We start from the raw sequence: 16,944 nt of genomic DNA, 5'->3' as shown, positions 1-16,944 counted from the left end.
CACATAAATGTTAGTAAACAATAATCATACATTTAAAGGTGTACATTTCAATGCTTTGATTTAACACTCATATTTACATTGCACACATACAGTTCTTGATGGAATAAAACATATGCCTTCAATTTCATTATTGTCTAAATAAATTTTTAAAAATGTCCACTTAAAATTGGATCTTCTAACATGAAGATAAGAACAGAAACTTATTTATTTAAAGATATAACTGAGTCCACACCCGAGACACAGGGATCTCAGGGGACCATTAGTATCTTAGCATCAGTGCTGAACACTAGTGGACTTCAGGAAGCAATTACTAAGGGGATTAAGGGATGTGGAGATAATGCAGAAAGGTAGATTTGAGGTAAAAGATCAGCCATGATTTAATGGTGGAGAAGGATTGAAAGGATGGATGGCTTTACTCCTCCTCCAGTTTCTTATATTCTTAGATGTTGGCGCAGATGTTCCATTCCCCAGAGGGTTGCACCACAGAGGTACTCCGGAAGATGCACTGGGGGACCCCTCGGAAGTCCCCATGCCAGGACTGCACAGGAATTAACCATGAATTTTGGGCTTTCATTGGGCAATTCCCCTGCATCTGGAACCCACAGAAACTCTGAGCTAAAGTCAGAGACTTTGGATGGTTCTGACTCACCTACCAGAATAGTTACCCAGGGAACGTTAGAAGGATTAAACCAGTTCTAATTTCTGGGTAAATATACACTGATACCCCCAGCCTCCACTGGACCCCCTGACTATACCCACCTGATCCCCCAGCTACTCTCCAGACCCACCAACCCTCACCACTACCTCCTGACATCCCCGGCCACCTGATTACCCTCCCATCCAGGACCAGCCCTGACCACCCAATTACCCCAACACGCCCCCAGCAGCCATCCCGCAAACACCTGATGACTCCCCAACCCCCAGACTACTCTCCCACACCCCTGACTTCCCCTCGACCGCTTCCCACCCCCATCCCCTGACTACCCCTGAACCTCCTCGATCACCTGACTGTACCCATCATCCCTGAGCCACCCGATTACCCCCTGACACCCCACCCCCAACTACCCCCCCGACCATCCGACTACACCCCCCCTACTCCCGACCACCTGACCCGTCCCCACCCACTAACTATGCTCCCACTCCCGACCCCTTGACAACTCCCCAAACCATCCAACGCCCCTGCCAGCCAAACCCCCCCTACCCAGCCACCCATCCACCCCCTGACACACAACCCCTGACCACCATATCCCTTTACTCACTTAATGTTCATACTTACCTTCTCTCCTAGCTTATCAAAGTGACCTTGTGTCCCCCGACACTCCTACCAATACACTGGAGGGCTCCAGGCGCAGCTATGCTCCACATTTCTCAGTAGGCCTGCGTCAGGAGTCCAGCCGAGCAACGTGGACCGCCAGTAGCTAAGAAAATAGGAGCAGAGCGGCAATCTGATGGTGATTGCCACTCCATAGGAGATTTGGCCCATTGTTTCTTAAGAGAGAATAAACCTGCTTCCCTTTAAGGCTACTTCCAATATTTGCAATTGAAGGAGCTTAAGACATGTGTTGAGTATACATTGATGCTGCACGATAAATGGTGCTAGCCCTCATGGTCAGTTGCTTCACTAAGACAGGAGTCACCTCAAACTCAAGGGGTCTCTTCCCAACCAATTAATGCACAAACTCATGGAGCCACTCATAAAAGCAGTCGATCAGGAGTTAGAGGAATTGCATTAGCTGCCATAAAGGGTGGACATTGGGACAAGAAGTAGTTTTAAGTAGAGAATATGGATTAGTTGGGCCTTTTGGTGAATGTTATTCTCGCAAGTAAATGTGGCTTGTGCACATGTAATTCAGATTTTTTTTGTGCACACAAATTGTTGGCTATTAAATTTAGACTTTCATCTCATGAAGGAAATACAGTAGGCCGAATTTTTGACAGTGAAGGATTTTGTGAGGGTGGGGGGAAAACAGATGTGAAGTGATTTCATTTGGTGTGTCAACTTTTATTCATCAAAAGAACGGGACAGTAACTTATTTTCTCCTTTCTGTGGTTGCTGACAGATGGCTGTCCTGCCCCATATCTTCTTTTCCTGTGCACCCTTCTTATGCTGTGAAGAAGGGAATCCTTCCATTTCTGCTTCATCATCGTCAGCTTTAGCTTCTGAAAGCAACAAGTCTTTTCTCTTCATATTCATTTATGTAGGTGTAACTGGAAAGACCAGCATTTGTTGCCCATCCCTCATTGCCCTTGAGAAGGTGGTAGTGAGCTGCCTTTTTAAACTGCTGCAGTCCATGTGGTGTAGATACATGCATAGTACTGTTGGGGGGAGGGGGAATTCAGATGTTCCAGGTTTTTGACCAAGCGACAGTGAAAGAACAACAATATAGTTCCAAGTCAGCATGGTTTGTGGCTTGAAGGGAAACTTGCAGGTGGTGGTGTTCCCATTCATCTGCTGCCCTTGTCCTTCTAGATGGTAGAAGTTGCAGGTTTGGATGATGCTGTTGAAGGAGGCTTGGCGAGATGCTACAGTACATCTTGTTTATGGTACACACTGCCACTTCGCCCCAGTGGTCGGGGAGTGAATGTTTAAGGTGGTGGATGGGGTGCCCATCAAGCAGGCTGCTCTGTCCTTCACTATGATTCTGTAGCATACAACAAATGACAATGGGGAATCTTGCTGGACTGCACTGCACTGCAAGGCTCTACCAGATTTATTCAGGACGGCAAATTTTAAACTTCACTGGACAGAATTTTTCTTCCCGCAGGCGGGCGTGAGCCTGACCCAAACAGGAATGAAATAGTGCGCGATGACATCAGGTGAGCGTCCCAATGTCATCGCACACTGTCACGATCTTTTGGTCAGCAGGCAAGCACGAGATGGCAGCACGCCCTCTGACAACTAAGAGGCCTATTAAGGCCCTTAATCAATTGATTAAATTGAATTTTTCGCTGCCCATCTAACCATATAGTTGGCGGGCAGGCGAATAGGCTAGGGGGCCTTTGCATTTTTAACAACACCTGATCCACGGGTGGGATGAGATTTCGAACAGTGACTAAAGAACAAATAAAAAATTTTAGCCTCCTTTTTTACATGTCCTTCTTCATGTGACAGACTCACATGTGGGGACATGATTTCCTTATTTTTTAAATCTTTATTTTGCTGGTTAAAAATCTTCAGCTCCCTGAGGCAGCTCTGTGCCTTCAGGGAGCTTTCACTGAGCGCATTCCTGCGCATGCACACACTTCAGTGCTTGCACTCCTCCCGCCCCCCACCCCAGCGCTGAGGCTCTTAACATGCCTTTCACGCTGGCTGGAAGTTAATTGGCCAGCCAGCATGAAATCGTGGTCTGAGCCTGATCGTGGACGGCGGTCGGTCTTGTGGTCGTTCCCAGGCCCGCCCAGCGCGCCCGCCCAACGAGGGGAAAATCCTGTCCCATGTGTTAATGGCATTTCCTATCATCCCACAGGTTTATGATTTTTATTGTCTGAAGAAGCCTTACTGGAGTGGGATAAATGGGCATGCAGGCAAGAGGGATCTCCATATTAAAAGTCCATTTTAACTCCCAGGCCCCATATTAATAATGCAGAGTCTTTCTATCAGGCAGCATAAATAGCCGAATCTAAGCCTTCTCTCACACCATTCTCATTATGTGAAGAGAAAGGAGGGTTAAAATCAAGGCCAATTTACATCTGAAGTGTCACAAATTCTCAATGGGGCTGGAAAACATTGTCAACCGGATAAAGCGATAATAGGTAAGGGATCCATCTAGTCCATTTCCTATTTAGCTTAATGCTTTTTCTCACTAGAAGAGTGCACATTCAATTCAAAATCCTTCACAGTGTTTAATGTCATTCTCCCTCCCTGTTTATTTTGCCGCAGATGGCAAATGCTGAAGGAAGTAGAGAAGGTTGTGGCACTTTGCCTCATATTTTGTTGGCAGTGTCCCAGGATATTTTCCAATGTGCTGAGTATACTGGGTAGGACATATTCAAATTTTGATGCTAATTACTTTAATATTAATACTGAATTACATGAAATTTGAAAATTCTACAAAACGTGTATTAGTAGCACAGTTTATAGGAGAAAAAAATGCCCTCCGGTCAAGAGGTGTCAAGAAACCTTCATTTAGGAGATGTGTGAGCTGTTAACATTCTTATAACCAGACAGATGAACAGGATTGCTTTGGGAATTAATCAGATGCACAAGGGAGTTGCCTCATCTGGATAATTAAATTGATAATTAAGTAATAATAGCAGAGGAATGATCAAAATCACCATTAAAACCAAGGTTAAACTTTTGTATGTGTGACCAGAGTAAGAATGTCAAGAAATATGTCAAATATGATAAGCAGGCATGTCAAATGCTTGTGAAAGAAATGGGAATTAAATAACCTTGCAAGGCACATATTTGGACTCTTCAGCAGCTAGAAAAAATTGCTGTCAATCACAAGTGACCAGCTGATCTGTGGGAGCTACTAGCAAAATTTAGCAGTTAACTATAGGCATATGATAGTAAAAGAGGAGGGGCAAGGACAATTAGGGATCAAAAAGAGGGTCTAGGCATGGGGCAGAGGGAATAGCTGAGTAGCTAAATGGGTACTGTGAATCTGTCTTTAAAAAGGACGAAGATGCTGCTGGAATTATAGTGAATGAGGAGATAGTTGAGGTACTGGATCGACTAAAAATGGATAAAGAGGAGGTATGAGAGAGGCTGGCTGTACTTCAAGTTAATAAGTCACCTGGACCAGATGGAATGTAATCCAAGGATACCGAGGGGTGAAAACTATGGTGGTGCTGGCCAGAATCTTCCAATTGTTCTTAGATAAGGGAGTGAAGACAGAGGATTGCAGAATTTACTCATGTTGCACCCTTGTTCAAAATAGGGTACAAGAATAATCCCAGCAGCTACAGACCAGTCAGTTAAACCTGGGTGGTAGGAAAGCTTTTTGAAATTATACTCCAGGAAAAAATTAATAGTCACTTGGACAAGTGTAGATTAATTAAAGAAAGCTAGCATAGATTTGTTAAAGGCGAATTGTGTTTAACTAACTTGTTTTTTAATGAGGCAACAGAGACGGTTGATAAGGGCAATGTAGTTGTCATGGTCTATAGAGATTTCCAAAAGGTATTTGATTAAGTGCCACATTATAGGTTTGCCAGCAAAATTAAAGACCAGGGAATAAAAAGGACGATGGAAGTACAGATACAAAGTTAGCTGAGTGACTTTGTGGATGTACAGGACACAATTTCAAAATTTGCAGATGCCATAAAACTTGCAAATATTTTGAATTGTGAGGAGGATAATGATAAACTTCAAGAGGATTGGTGGAATGGGTGGGCACGTGACCAATGAATTTAGTGCAGAGAAGCGTGAAGTGATACATTTTGGTAGGAAGAATTATAAGATTGAATATAAATTAAAGGGTAAAATTCTAAAGGGGATTCAGGAACAGAATATATGTGCACAACTGGTTGCAGGTGACAGTGCAGGTTGAGAAAGTAGTTAAAAGGTCATACAAAATCTTGGGCTTTATAGATAGAGGCACAGAGTACAGAAGTAGGGAAGTTATAATGAATCTTTACAAGACACTGTTTCAGCCTCAGTTAAAGTATTATGTTCAATTCTGGGCACCCCATTTTAGGAAGGATGTAAATATCTTAGAGACATTGCAGAAAAAAATTACAAGAATTGTTCCACAGGTGAAAGACTTCAGTTATGTAAATAAGTTGTTCTCCTTAGAGAAGGTTGAAAAGAGATGTGATGGAGGTTTTCAAAATCATGAGGGGTCTAGACAAAGTAGATAGAGAAAAATTGTTCCCATTGGCAGAAGGGTTGAGAACCAGAGCCCACAGATTTAAGGTGACTGACAAACTAACAGCAAGGACATGGGGAAAAACATTTTTACACAGCAAGTGGTTAGGATCGTGAATGTACTGCCTGAGAGCGTGATGGAGGCAGATTCAGTAATAGGTTTCAAAAGGGAATTGGATAACCACCAAAGAAAAAAAAAATGCAGGGCTACAGGAAAAGGGCTGGGGAGTGGAACTAGTTGATTTGCCTTTGCAGAGAGTCAGCACAGACTCAACGAGTAGAATGGTCCCCTTCTGTGCTGTAACCTGTCCATGATTCGATGATACTACAAAATCCATTACACAGGTGACAGTGCAGGTTGAGAAAGTAGGTCTATAGACACAGGTCTATCAATTTTTCTGTGGCAGCATGAAAGAAAATGGAAAACTAAGAATAGATTAGTTTACCATTATTCTAAAGTGCTTGCCTGGTTCACCTATAATGTGTACTCATACATTCAAGGAAACACTTTGGTGTACTATGCTCTGTACACCAAATGTCTTAGCTCCTAAGCCTTAGGGGTATAGCTTTTTAGTTTTTAGTGGAAAAAAGTAATGGTAAACATCTATAGGCTGGCAAACCACACAGACTCAAGATAATTACAATTCAAAAAGGAACTTGTGTTTCCTGGATAAAGTCGGAGTAAAACAACAGGTGTCTTACCTAGCTAAAGGACTGGAGGCAGGATGTCTGCAGTTATTCCAGTAAAGGATATAAATTATTCATGTGGTTTCCCAGAATTAAGGAATGTTTGCAATTAAAAAACAGTTAATTTGCATTTATACCTAGGAACAGACTTTGTATGTCACATTGCCACGGAGATGGGTGGAGCTTACTGAGTTGCTTTGTTTTTGAGTCTATCTTTGTGAATTTAGTTAGCACATAACCAGCAGACAAGGCTGGTTGAGAGATGCAGCTAAGAAACTGTGTGAGCTTTGGGTCTTATGCAGCTTGTACCTCCTTAGAAGTTGAGAGATAAAGCCAGACCTGCACCTGAAGTAGGGTAAATGCTAGATCTATCATCCATGATGCAGCCTGCATTTGGGAGCTGGGATTCAGTATAAGAAAGTGGGGAAGGGAAATGACTCGAAGATTTGTTGAAGCTAAAAGAAGAAATCTACTGTAATGGCTTCTAACAGTCTGCAGCTCACTGATCCAAGATAGTCAAAGTTGATGGATGTTAGTCAGATTGACTGTTAAGCCAGGAAAATACTATCTTTTTCATTTTGTGTGGAATACAGGGGGTTAATCTCACTTTGGATTTGTGAGGCTAAAGCTGCTGGAAGATTTAGAGCAGAATTTTCCATGCCTGTTGGTGTCAGGCGTCAAGGCAGGCATGAGCGTACAAGACCAAAAAGATTGAGATTGTCCGCTCCTTCTGGCAATGACAGGCCATGTTTCCTGCTGCTGGATGTGAGCAGAATCATCCCCCCATGCTGAATCATCTGGGCGCATCGGCATGTTTCATGACTGAACATAAGCAATGTGCACCTGGCAAACTGCACTTCACTCGGGACTTTGAGGCTTGTTTGCCTACCTTTTTTTGGGCAGCACTCATGGTCATCAGTGCCAGGCTTTGCAGGCAGCACCACATCACTTTTAGGGGGGTCTCAAGGGCAGGTTTAAGACTATAGGAGCAGAAATTAGGCCATTCGGCCCATCGAGCCTGCTCCGCCATTCAATCATGGCTGATAAGTTTGTCAACCCCATTCTCCCACCTTCTCCCCGTAACCTTTGATCCCCTTACCAATCAAGAACCTATCTATCTCGGTCTTAAATACACTCAATGACCTGGCCTCCACAGCCTTCTGTGGCAATGATTTCCATAGATTCACCACTCTGGCTAAAGAAGTTTCTCCTCATCTCTGTTCTAAAAGGTCTTCCCTTTACTCTGAGGCTGTGCCCTCGGGTCCTAGTCTCTCCTACTAATGGAAACATCTTCCCCATGTCCACTCTATCCAGGCCTTTCAGTATTCTGTAAGTTTCAATCAGATCCCCCCTCATCCTTCTAAACTCCATCGAGTATAGACCCAGTTTCTACTTACAAGACCAGCCGTAAGGTGTGGGTTGGCTTTTCAATGGCTACAGGGCTAGGGCTTGTTTGGGGAAGGGAGAGAAGTAGCCCCAGGCAAGGGAGGAGGCTGCAGGGCTAGGGCATTACTGAGGAAGGGTGTATCCTAGGGTGTGTGAGGGGGGGGCACATGTTGATCTGCGTAAATGTCCTCAAGATGGTAAGGGCTGAGGAAGCAGTCTCCAGAGGAGATGAGGCCAGATGGAGATGTGAGGGTGTGTGTGAGAATGAGTGATGTCCCATGAGTGGGCAGAGAATGACATGCCAATGAATGTGTGATGGGCTTCTGAGTGTGTGAGTTTACAGTGATGAGATGGTTGCCTTACCCTGGCGGCACGGTTGCGATTATTCACCCTCTTTCTGTACTGCATGGTCAACCTCTTCTTCGCAGCATTGGCACTGACCACCACTGCCAATGTCTCCCAAGCTGGAGTGGTGACACTGATGGGCCTCCTGCAACCAGAGCGGGGGTAGAGGACATCGTGGCGGGCTCCAACGGTGTCCAGATGGTGTCCCAGGCATGCGTCACTGAATCGGTGGGGGCTGCAGTCTTCTTGCCTTTTGGGAACATGTCTTCTGTGCAGCGGTCCTGGGCTGGAAGCACTGAGAGGTGTGCGCACGGCTGCACTTTAAATATGGTGCCCGGTGTGAGGAAGCAGCTAGGTGATGGCATGGTGGGTGAACTGACCTCACCGTCAGCATAGGAATGGTCCAGACATTCGCCAGCCAGCTGGATGACTATTTTTAAAGTCCGTGAGGACCTTGATTTCAGGCATTCCTTCTGCAGGCTGCGGCCTCTCCCTCTTGTTGTGTGCTGGCTTGTCCTGCATGAATACAGATGGAGACAGTGTAAGCAGGATGTCTGCCAGGCCAGATGATAAATATCCCTGTGGTGTGGTGGGTGGTGAGTGGTCCCATGGACAGGATAAGGACAACAAAGGTGTGTGTGAGAGAGTGAATGGTGATGTCCCTTGAACTGGCAGTGAGTGAGGGCTCTGTGGATGTATGATGGGTATGTGAATGTGAGAGTTAAGAATGATGAGAAGAGTGACTTACCCTGGCGGAATGAAGGAGATCATTCATTCTTTTCCGCTCTTAGTGGCTGTCCTCTTTTGCAGGGTGTTGGCACAGACCACCGCTGTCACTGCTTTCCAAGCCAGATTGGTGATATTGCTGCCCCTCTTGTGGCCAGAGCAGGGATAGAGGGTGTCACAGCTGGCTTCCACAGTGTCCAAAAGGTGTTTCAGGGATGCAGTCTTCTTGCCTTTTGGGGCCATGTCTTCTGTGCAGTAGTCCTAGGCTGGAAGCACTGAGAGGTGTGCGTGAGGCTGCACTTAAAATATTCCGCCTGGTGTGAGGAAGCGGCGAGGTGATGGTGCGGCGGGCAAATCGGAGGCAGCCCACCAGCAAAACAGCGTGTTTCCTGGATTTGCATGTTTATTGAGGTGGGATTTGGACGATATGGCGCGAAAAGCCGTCATTGCGGCCAGCAGGTAAAATGTCCTTTTTTCCATCCACTACTGCACTTTGTGCAAATCTCGAATGATATTCGCCCTTACTCTAACTCGCAACTAGTGGAAGAAGTCTACAGCAATCCTCACAGAGCCTTGTAGCAAGGAAAGCAATAGTATTTAGCTGGGAAACACTGAGAAGGCAACCAGAACAAGGGACTGAGGTATCTACTGAGGCAACAAGATTAACTGCTTTTATTGAGGATTACTGTAGATTTCTTCTTTCAGCTTCCAGCTAAACAAATCTTCCAGTCATTTTTCCCCCTTTCCAACATTGTCTTACGCTGAATACTAGCCCTCGCTCACAGCTGGTTGCATCATGGGTGTTAGATCTAACAAGGCTTATAAAATATAGCCTTACCTGAGAGAAAAGCTGGAACTGAAAAGAATTAAAATAAATTCCAGAGGACTGTTGCATACTTTGGGTTGGTCTCGACAGAAGTAAATAACTCTAAGACATCATAAAATCTAAGAGAGTTCTTGGGGGAAGGAAGAAATAAAACTGAGTGCATAACATACGTAATTATGTACCATATTGTTAAGTTAATAGTTCTTGTTCTGCTTAAGTCTTGTATATACAATTAAAATTTATTTTTGTTTAAAAATGTGAAGTTTTGAGGTGTAGTTCTATTGGTTAAAATTAGGTGTTTGGATTTCTTTTTAAATGTTAATGGCCCCTAATTGCAGCATAACAACTAACATGTAGGGAAACATTGAGATAACTATTGTACCCATCTATGGAAGCACAGCATCTCATCCAATGAATTCAATGACCAGAACATTTAATACAGACTTTGATTTTATCTGTTGAAAATCAATGATTCAATTCCTGCCAATAAGTAATTATACCAATTTCATTACTTGTAAGATTTACCTATTACAACAATAAGAGATATTTATATACCTTCACAATAATACATTTCAAGAAATTAATATTGATATATCTTTCTCTTCATAATTGGGTGGAGGAAAATTGGTCAAGAGTGGCTGTGACACTTTTATTTTATTAATATAAATGCTTTAAAAACATTTTAGCTGAAACAAAATATAAAATGCTTGACTTCTGTCTCCCTTTTCTTTTTCTGCATTTGTTTCTCACTTATTAATTTTAAGCTTGACATTATTTCTAAATGATGCACGCTTCACATTTAATGTATCTTGTTTCTAAAAGTTATTAAATTTACCATTTTCTAGTACCTCTGAGTTTCATCATCCGTTCTGGTGCTGAGACTTGGATTGTCAAATTTTCTGAATAGCTGAAAACTGACTTCAAGTGCATGAAATATTGATAGAGAAATTGTGACTTGTTATAACAGATTTACCTGCCTGAAAACATGACAGATAATGAAGATAACAGAAAGGCTGTTACTAGGGAGCAACATAGCACCAATAATTTAAAACTCTAGGGTAGCACCAATCTGTTTCACACACACACTCTGCTTATGTGTTTCTAAACATTCCACAGTCAACAACTGCCTGGTGCTGCTTAAATATGTACAGTTCACCATGGAGGGACGAGTAAAGCAGCTGTGGAGCCTATTAATCAGTAAAAGTGATTGGCTGTTGACTGGCAGAGGGATCTTTAAGGCTTTTTGAAGTGGAGGCTTCTCTGGCTGCTGACACCATGATGATAATAGATAAGATTGACATCTCCTTTACTGTCAAAGAATAGCACTATTGAGTCCAACCTGGGATATTGACTTTGTGTAGCCTGATGGCATCTTCATAGTGAGCACAGGGCTGATCCCAGAGAAGCAGAAAAATTGGTCAAAAAGTTAATACAGCAGCATGACCTTGAAATTAAAATGTCTCAAAATGTTTAAGATCTCACTTGGCACAGTACATTCAATTGTGCTGCATGTAGTGCTGCTTTGTTAACTTTGTCAAATTTTTATTGCTTCTCTGGATCATCTTATGGTGGTCAGTTCAAAAGATATAAGGATTGCTGAACGACCAATCTAGAAAAAAGATGGCATCTCAGCTCACAAATGGAAGGACAAAGTATGTGACACCCAAAAGAGGAAAAAAGATGGTTTATAATGACAGGACGTAGCTTGAAACAAGTCGCATCCAGCTCGATAAAGAGGAGAGAACTCAAAATAAATCAAGGGAAGATCATCCCTGAGGCCAATCGAATTCTTGTGTTTAGGAGAATGCTTTTCATAATAATTCAAGATTACAATCATGGAGATGGATTACTGGCATCAACAAATATAGACAAATCATTAGCATGAAGACTCACCACGACTCCTTCCACAGCACCTTTCAAATCCACAACCTCTGCCACCTAGAAGAACCAGGGCAGCAGATACATGGGAGCACCAGTACCTGCAAGTTCCTCTCCAAGCCACACACCATTCTGACTTGAAACTATGGGCCATAACTTCTGACTAGCATTGGAAAGTGCTGGCCCGCAGAAATTAGGGGGAAAATTTTCTCCCCGTCGGGATGGTTGGATGGAAGCGGGCGTGGGCGGGTGTGCAGCCGATCGCCGCCCACGATCAGCTGCGTGCCGCCATCTTAATTGGTCCACCCAGCGTGACATGCACCCAGAAACGCTGAACGCTCCCTGTACAAGTGGGGGAATTAGGCTGATTCGGGGCCTGCGCTCTTCTGCAAATGTGCGTGAAAGAGCACAGAAATCTCCCTGAGGGAAAGAGCTGCCTCAGGGAGATTAGTTTGATCTTTAAAATTTGTTTTATAGAGACAAAAAAAATTTAAGACATGTCCCGTCATGTGACAGTGTCACATGAGCTGGGACATGTCAATGAATTTTAGTAAAAAATTTTATTAAACTTTAAAATCTATCATGAAACCTGCCCGTGGATGAGGTTTCATGCTAAATGTGAAGGCCGCCTGGACTCTTCATCTGCCCGCCAACCTTAAGGTTGAACGGGCCGCTCCGTTAAGTATTTTAATTGATATTTAACTGATATTTAAACGGTCTTAATAGGCCTTTGACAGTTTGGCGGGTGCGCAGCCGACTCCAGTGCACGCCCGCTGAATTGAATATCTGAATGGTGTGTGATGACGTCGGGACGCATGCCCGGCATCAGTGCGTGTCATTTTATGCGTCAGCGAGCGGGGACTGCACGCTGACCCGAAGATTCTGCCCTAGAAGAAATAAATACCTACTTAGCTAGTCTTGAAAATAACATTGACACTTCCGTTTGCCGAAGCTGCTTGGGGTCTGTAGCGAAAGACTCGTTGCAGGCCCCAGCGAAGTCTAGCTCCAGCTTAGTCAAGGAGGCCATGCCCCCTTTTTTACAGGGGGCGGGGGTTTGGAAGACAGGAGGTGTGGGGGAGGGTCTGAGATTTTGGGGGAGGGGGGGTGTTGGGGGCCTTCTGAGGTCAGGGTGTTAGTGGAGTCCGAGGTTCGAGGTGGGGTGGGTGTCTGAGGCTGAGGGGTGGTTGGGGATATCCGAGGTCGGGGGGGGAGCGGGGTGTGAAGTGGGAGGTGTCGGAGGTTGGGAGGGGGATGGGACGAATCCCATGGTGGGGGGGGATGGTCGGGGGTGTGGGGGAGTCCCATGGGGTTGGTTTGGGTCTTTACAGTAGTTACCCAGAAGTTAGAAGAGGTTTTAATTCTTCTGACTTTGTCTGGGTAACTATTGCTATAACCCTGGTGGAACCATCGACGTTTAAATCGCATTTTCCGATGGTTCCCAGCACAGCGCAATTGTCCAGAGGAAGTTAGCACTTCTGGGCAATTGCCATGCAAACTCTTACCTGGGAACTTGCCAGAGGGATTCCCCAGCGCATCATTGGAGTAAACCCCCCCAGATCCGACGCATGGGAGCAGGGAAGTTATGGATTTATATCACCAATCCTTAACTGTCGCTGGGTCAAAATATTGGAACTCCCTTCTAACAGCACTATGGGTGTACCTACACCACAAGGACTGCAGTGGTTCAAGAAGGCAGCTCACCACCACCTTCTCAAGGGCAATTAGAGATGGGCAATAAAAATGCTGGCCTAGCCAGCGATGCCCACATCCCATGAAAGCAAAGCCACAAGCGATGCATTCATTCCTTTAAAAACAACACTTTTTTTTTGTTTAATGGCTCTGTGAAATGACAGCTGTAATTTGTTTCAAGAAAATGCTTTATAGATATTAGCATAAAAACTAACATCAAATCCATGTGTTAGTTCATCACTTGCTTTTTGGCCTCAATTTTAACTCAGGGAGGGTTTGATACATTCAGGGCGATTGACAAATTTGAGGTCCAGGAGATTTTAACAGTCCATAGGCAGATTTCTGGTAATGGAGGCTACTAGTGGAGATCTGGGGAAAAGTTCTCCAAAATTACCATAAGTCCTCCTGAGGGAGTTCTGACAGGGCTATCAAAGCCTCTGTGTGTGATTGGCAAGTGCAGTAAGTTGTTATTACATTAGCCTTATGGGGGAGGTACAGAGACAGAATTGCCGATGGGGATGGGTAGGCCAAAGGTTTCCTTGCAAGACAAGAGGATTAAGAGTACTAATTCACATTCCACCTCTGTCTTGCAAGGAAACCAAAAAATAAAACTTGTTAAAACTCACCCTACTTAGCCTCTATCAGGCTCAATGCGTTTCTCGGTAAATTTTCCTTGGTTGGAAATTGTTCGCCCAGCAAGGTAAAATTACAGAGATAAAAACAAAAAATTACTCCGGATGCTGGAAATCCAAAACAAAAACAGAATTACCTGGAAAAACTCAGCAGGTCTGGCAGCATCGGCAGAGAAGAAAAGAGTTGACGTTTCGAGTCCTCATGACCCTTCAACAGAACTATTGTAAAATTACAGCTAGGTCCCAATCTAAATAATTAAGACAGGTTCCCCACTGCCTTCCAGTAGCAGAGGGATCCTGGGGTCAGGAGGTAAATCGCTTCCCTTATTTTAACACTAACCACTGCCACCACTCCTGCTTGCCCCCCACCCCTCAACCCATCCAGGGCCTAGTTTCTGCTAGTCAGTGACAGTTGAAACTGAGGCCTTTGCATTCTAGACAAAGCAATCGTTAATTAAGCATTCAGTCATCCCTCACACCTCAAATTTAACTTGCACTTTCACAATTGAGGAAATAAGTGCAGACATACCTGTTACTTTATCTATGGTCTCTTCTGTGACATGATTCATCTGATGCACCCATTCACCATTGCATTTGAAGTATATCTGCGTAGCTGGTGTCGCTTTGCAGATCAAGGTGACAGGTTTGTTTTTTACAATGTACACATCCTCTGGTTCAACCAAAAAATGAGGCAAGGATTCTGAAGAAGCCACTGGGATGGTTTCGAACTGTGTCTCGCTGTATTCTGCATCTGAAGAAAAATGTATAGTTTTACAAATGTGTACTTTTTTCTGTTCTTCTTTAAAATAAATAATTCTTGAGATGTGGGTGTTACTGGCGAAATATATTGCTCATCCCTGTTTGCCCTGAGAAGTTGGTAGTGGGATTGCTTTTTAGGCCACTTAAAAGGGAAGTTAAAAAATCAATCACATTGGAGTGGGCGTGAACTAGGCCAAACTAAGTAGGGTCACAGATTTCCTTCCCTAAAAATATTCAGTGGATCAGTGGAGGTTTTACAACAATACAACAGCTTTATGGTCACTTTTACTGATACCAGTTTTATTTTAAGCAGAATTTTGTTGTTTCCCTTCTTCGATCATGGCCATTTAGAAATAATTCTGCAATAGAAGTCAGCCACATAGTTTTAAAGGGAGAAATGATCTGTCTATAATTAATATCATAATCTGCAAACGTAGATTTATGCAAAAATGGTGGTGATCTGGATAGTCATTTTCATCAGGCACTGGTTTTAATAATTAAAATGTAATAGTCATTTAAACACTTAGCTACAGTAATATAAGTCACACAACGTGTGACCAGACTGTGATCAATCTGATTCATGTACATTGCGCAATTAATTTGGTGCATTTGTAGTACACAAAGCTGTAATGTATTTGATTTAGTTCAGGATAAACTAAAAGAGTCAGTCAGATTCATTCCTTAGAGATCCCTTAAAATTGTGCTCTTTGAATGATATTGCATGATTTTTAATGAATGAGCGCCTCCATTAAAATAGCAAAGGCATTTCATATGATTATGCTATATTACGAGAGTCTAATTTCAAGGTAGAAATGTTTAATTGATTCCTTAGTTCTCATTGCAGCTGGAATAGCTTCTGATTGCCAATAAATTCAATTGTTTCAAAGAGCAAAATTCTGTTGTTACGTAAGGCCTTTTATTTATTTACAGGAAACATTTATCCAATATTTAACTGGAAAATCCCCATGTGCCAGAATACACCATGTTCCAAAAGAGCTGAGCATTTTTCACGAGATCTTAAAACGAGCTGACAGAGCTGAAGGCTGAAAACAGTTCTATTCAGCTCCTTATATCCATTCCAACCCTTAATAAGTAACCAGTCACCCTTAAAAATGTAAATCCATATTAAAACTGGACTATCTAGTCATAAATACTAACCAATGAAGGAACCTGAAGACACAATTTATATAATTTCAAATATTTTTTTCCATTTAAAAGTTATAATTTGAAGTATATTTGCTCATAGGGTTCAAACAGCACTTTTATGAAACAAATTATTCTAATCAATAATGTTTTTCACAATACAAGCCACAATTAACTTGACAATTGAATTGAGAGGGTGGATAAGAATTTCAACAGCATTTGGGCTGAGGTAGCAACAGAAATAGTCACCGTTATGGAGATGGGAGTATTGGTCTTTGTGATGGAAAGAATATAGGATAGAAACCTCAGCTTGAAGAAAAATTAGATGCTGAGGTTTTGAACAGTCCACTTCTGACAGATTTAGTGGCTGGACAGGGAGTTGGGGTCACTAGCAAATGGTGTTTGTGGAAGAAGTCCGAAATGATTGCTTCAACCCTCGCCAAGTTCAGCTGGATAAAATTGCAGCTAATTCAAGGATGCATGTCGGGCAAGTAGTCTTATAGCACAGGGGTAGTGGAGGCATCAAAAGACATGGTGGAGAGGAAGAACTGGTTTCTGTCATTGTATATAGTCTGTGGATGATATTGTCAAGAGGAAGCACGTGAATGAGACAGTGGAAGAGCCCAATGATTGATCCTTGAGGGATTCCCATGGTGAAAGTGCAGGGGTAGAAAGAGAAGTAATTTGTAGAGATGTTCTGGCTGCACTTAGATAACTAAGACTGGAACTAAGCGAGGGTAATCCCATTAAATTTGGGAATGGAGGAGAGGCATTGCAAGTTAACTGTTTTAAAGTTGCAGTGAGGTCAAGGCGAACAAGGAGAAATAATGTATAACATTACAATTACAGAGAATGCTGTTCATAACTTTGCTTCGGACTATTTTGGGAGGGGCGAAGACTTCATTGGGGGACCTCAAACAGGGTGTAGTTTAACAAATGAGCAGAGATCTGGGAGGTGACAACATGTTTAAGGCGAAGAAAGGGAAGTTGTAGACGGGGTGTTAGTTTTCAAGGACAGAGGGGATGCCTGTTTTTTTGAGGAGAGGTCTCATGATGACCAT

General features: G+C 43.2%; 1 protein-coding gene across 1 annotated transcript in view; it reads right to left on the bottom strand.

Annotated features, from left to right (window-relative positions):
- unc5a (unc-5 netrin receptor A) overlaps positions 1–16,944 on the bottom strand; it is a 329,799-nt gene that overhangs the window by 268,848 nt on the left and 44,007 nt on the right. The window contains exon 2 of the mRNA XM_078549746.1: positions 14,511–14,732. Within this exon, the coding sequence (XP_078405872.1) occupies positions 14,511–14,732 (222 nt within the window). The remainder of the gene's footprint in view (positions 1–14,510; positions 14,733–16,944) is intronic.

This window comes from Cetorhinus maximus, chromosome 10 (genome assembly GCF_964194155.1).
Source record: "Cetorhinus maximus chromosome 10, sCetMax3.hap1.1, whole genome shotgun sequence".
NCBI lineage: Eukaryota > Metazoa > Chordata > Chondrichthyes > Lamniformes > Cetorhinidae > Cetorhinus > Cetorhinus maximus.
The sequence above is the reverse complement of the archived record's forward strand: the minus strand, read 5'-3'. Positions and strand labels throughout refer to the sequence as shown.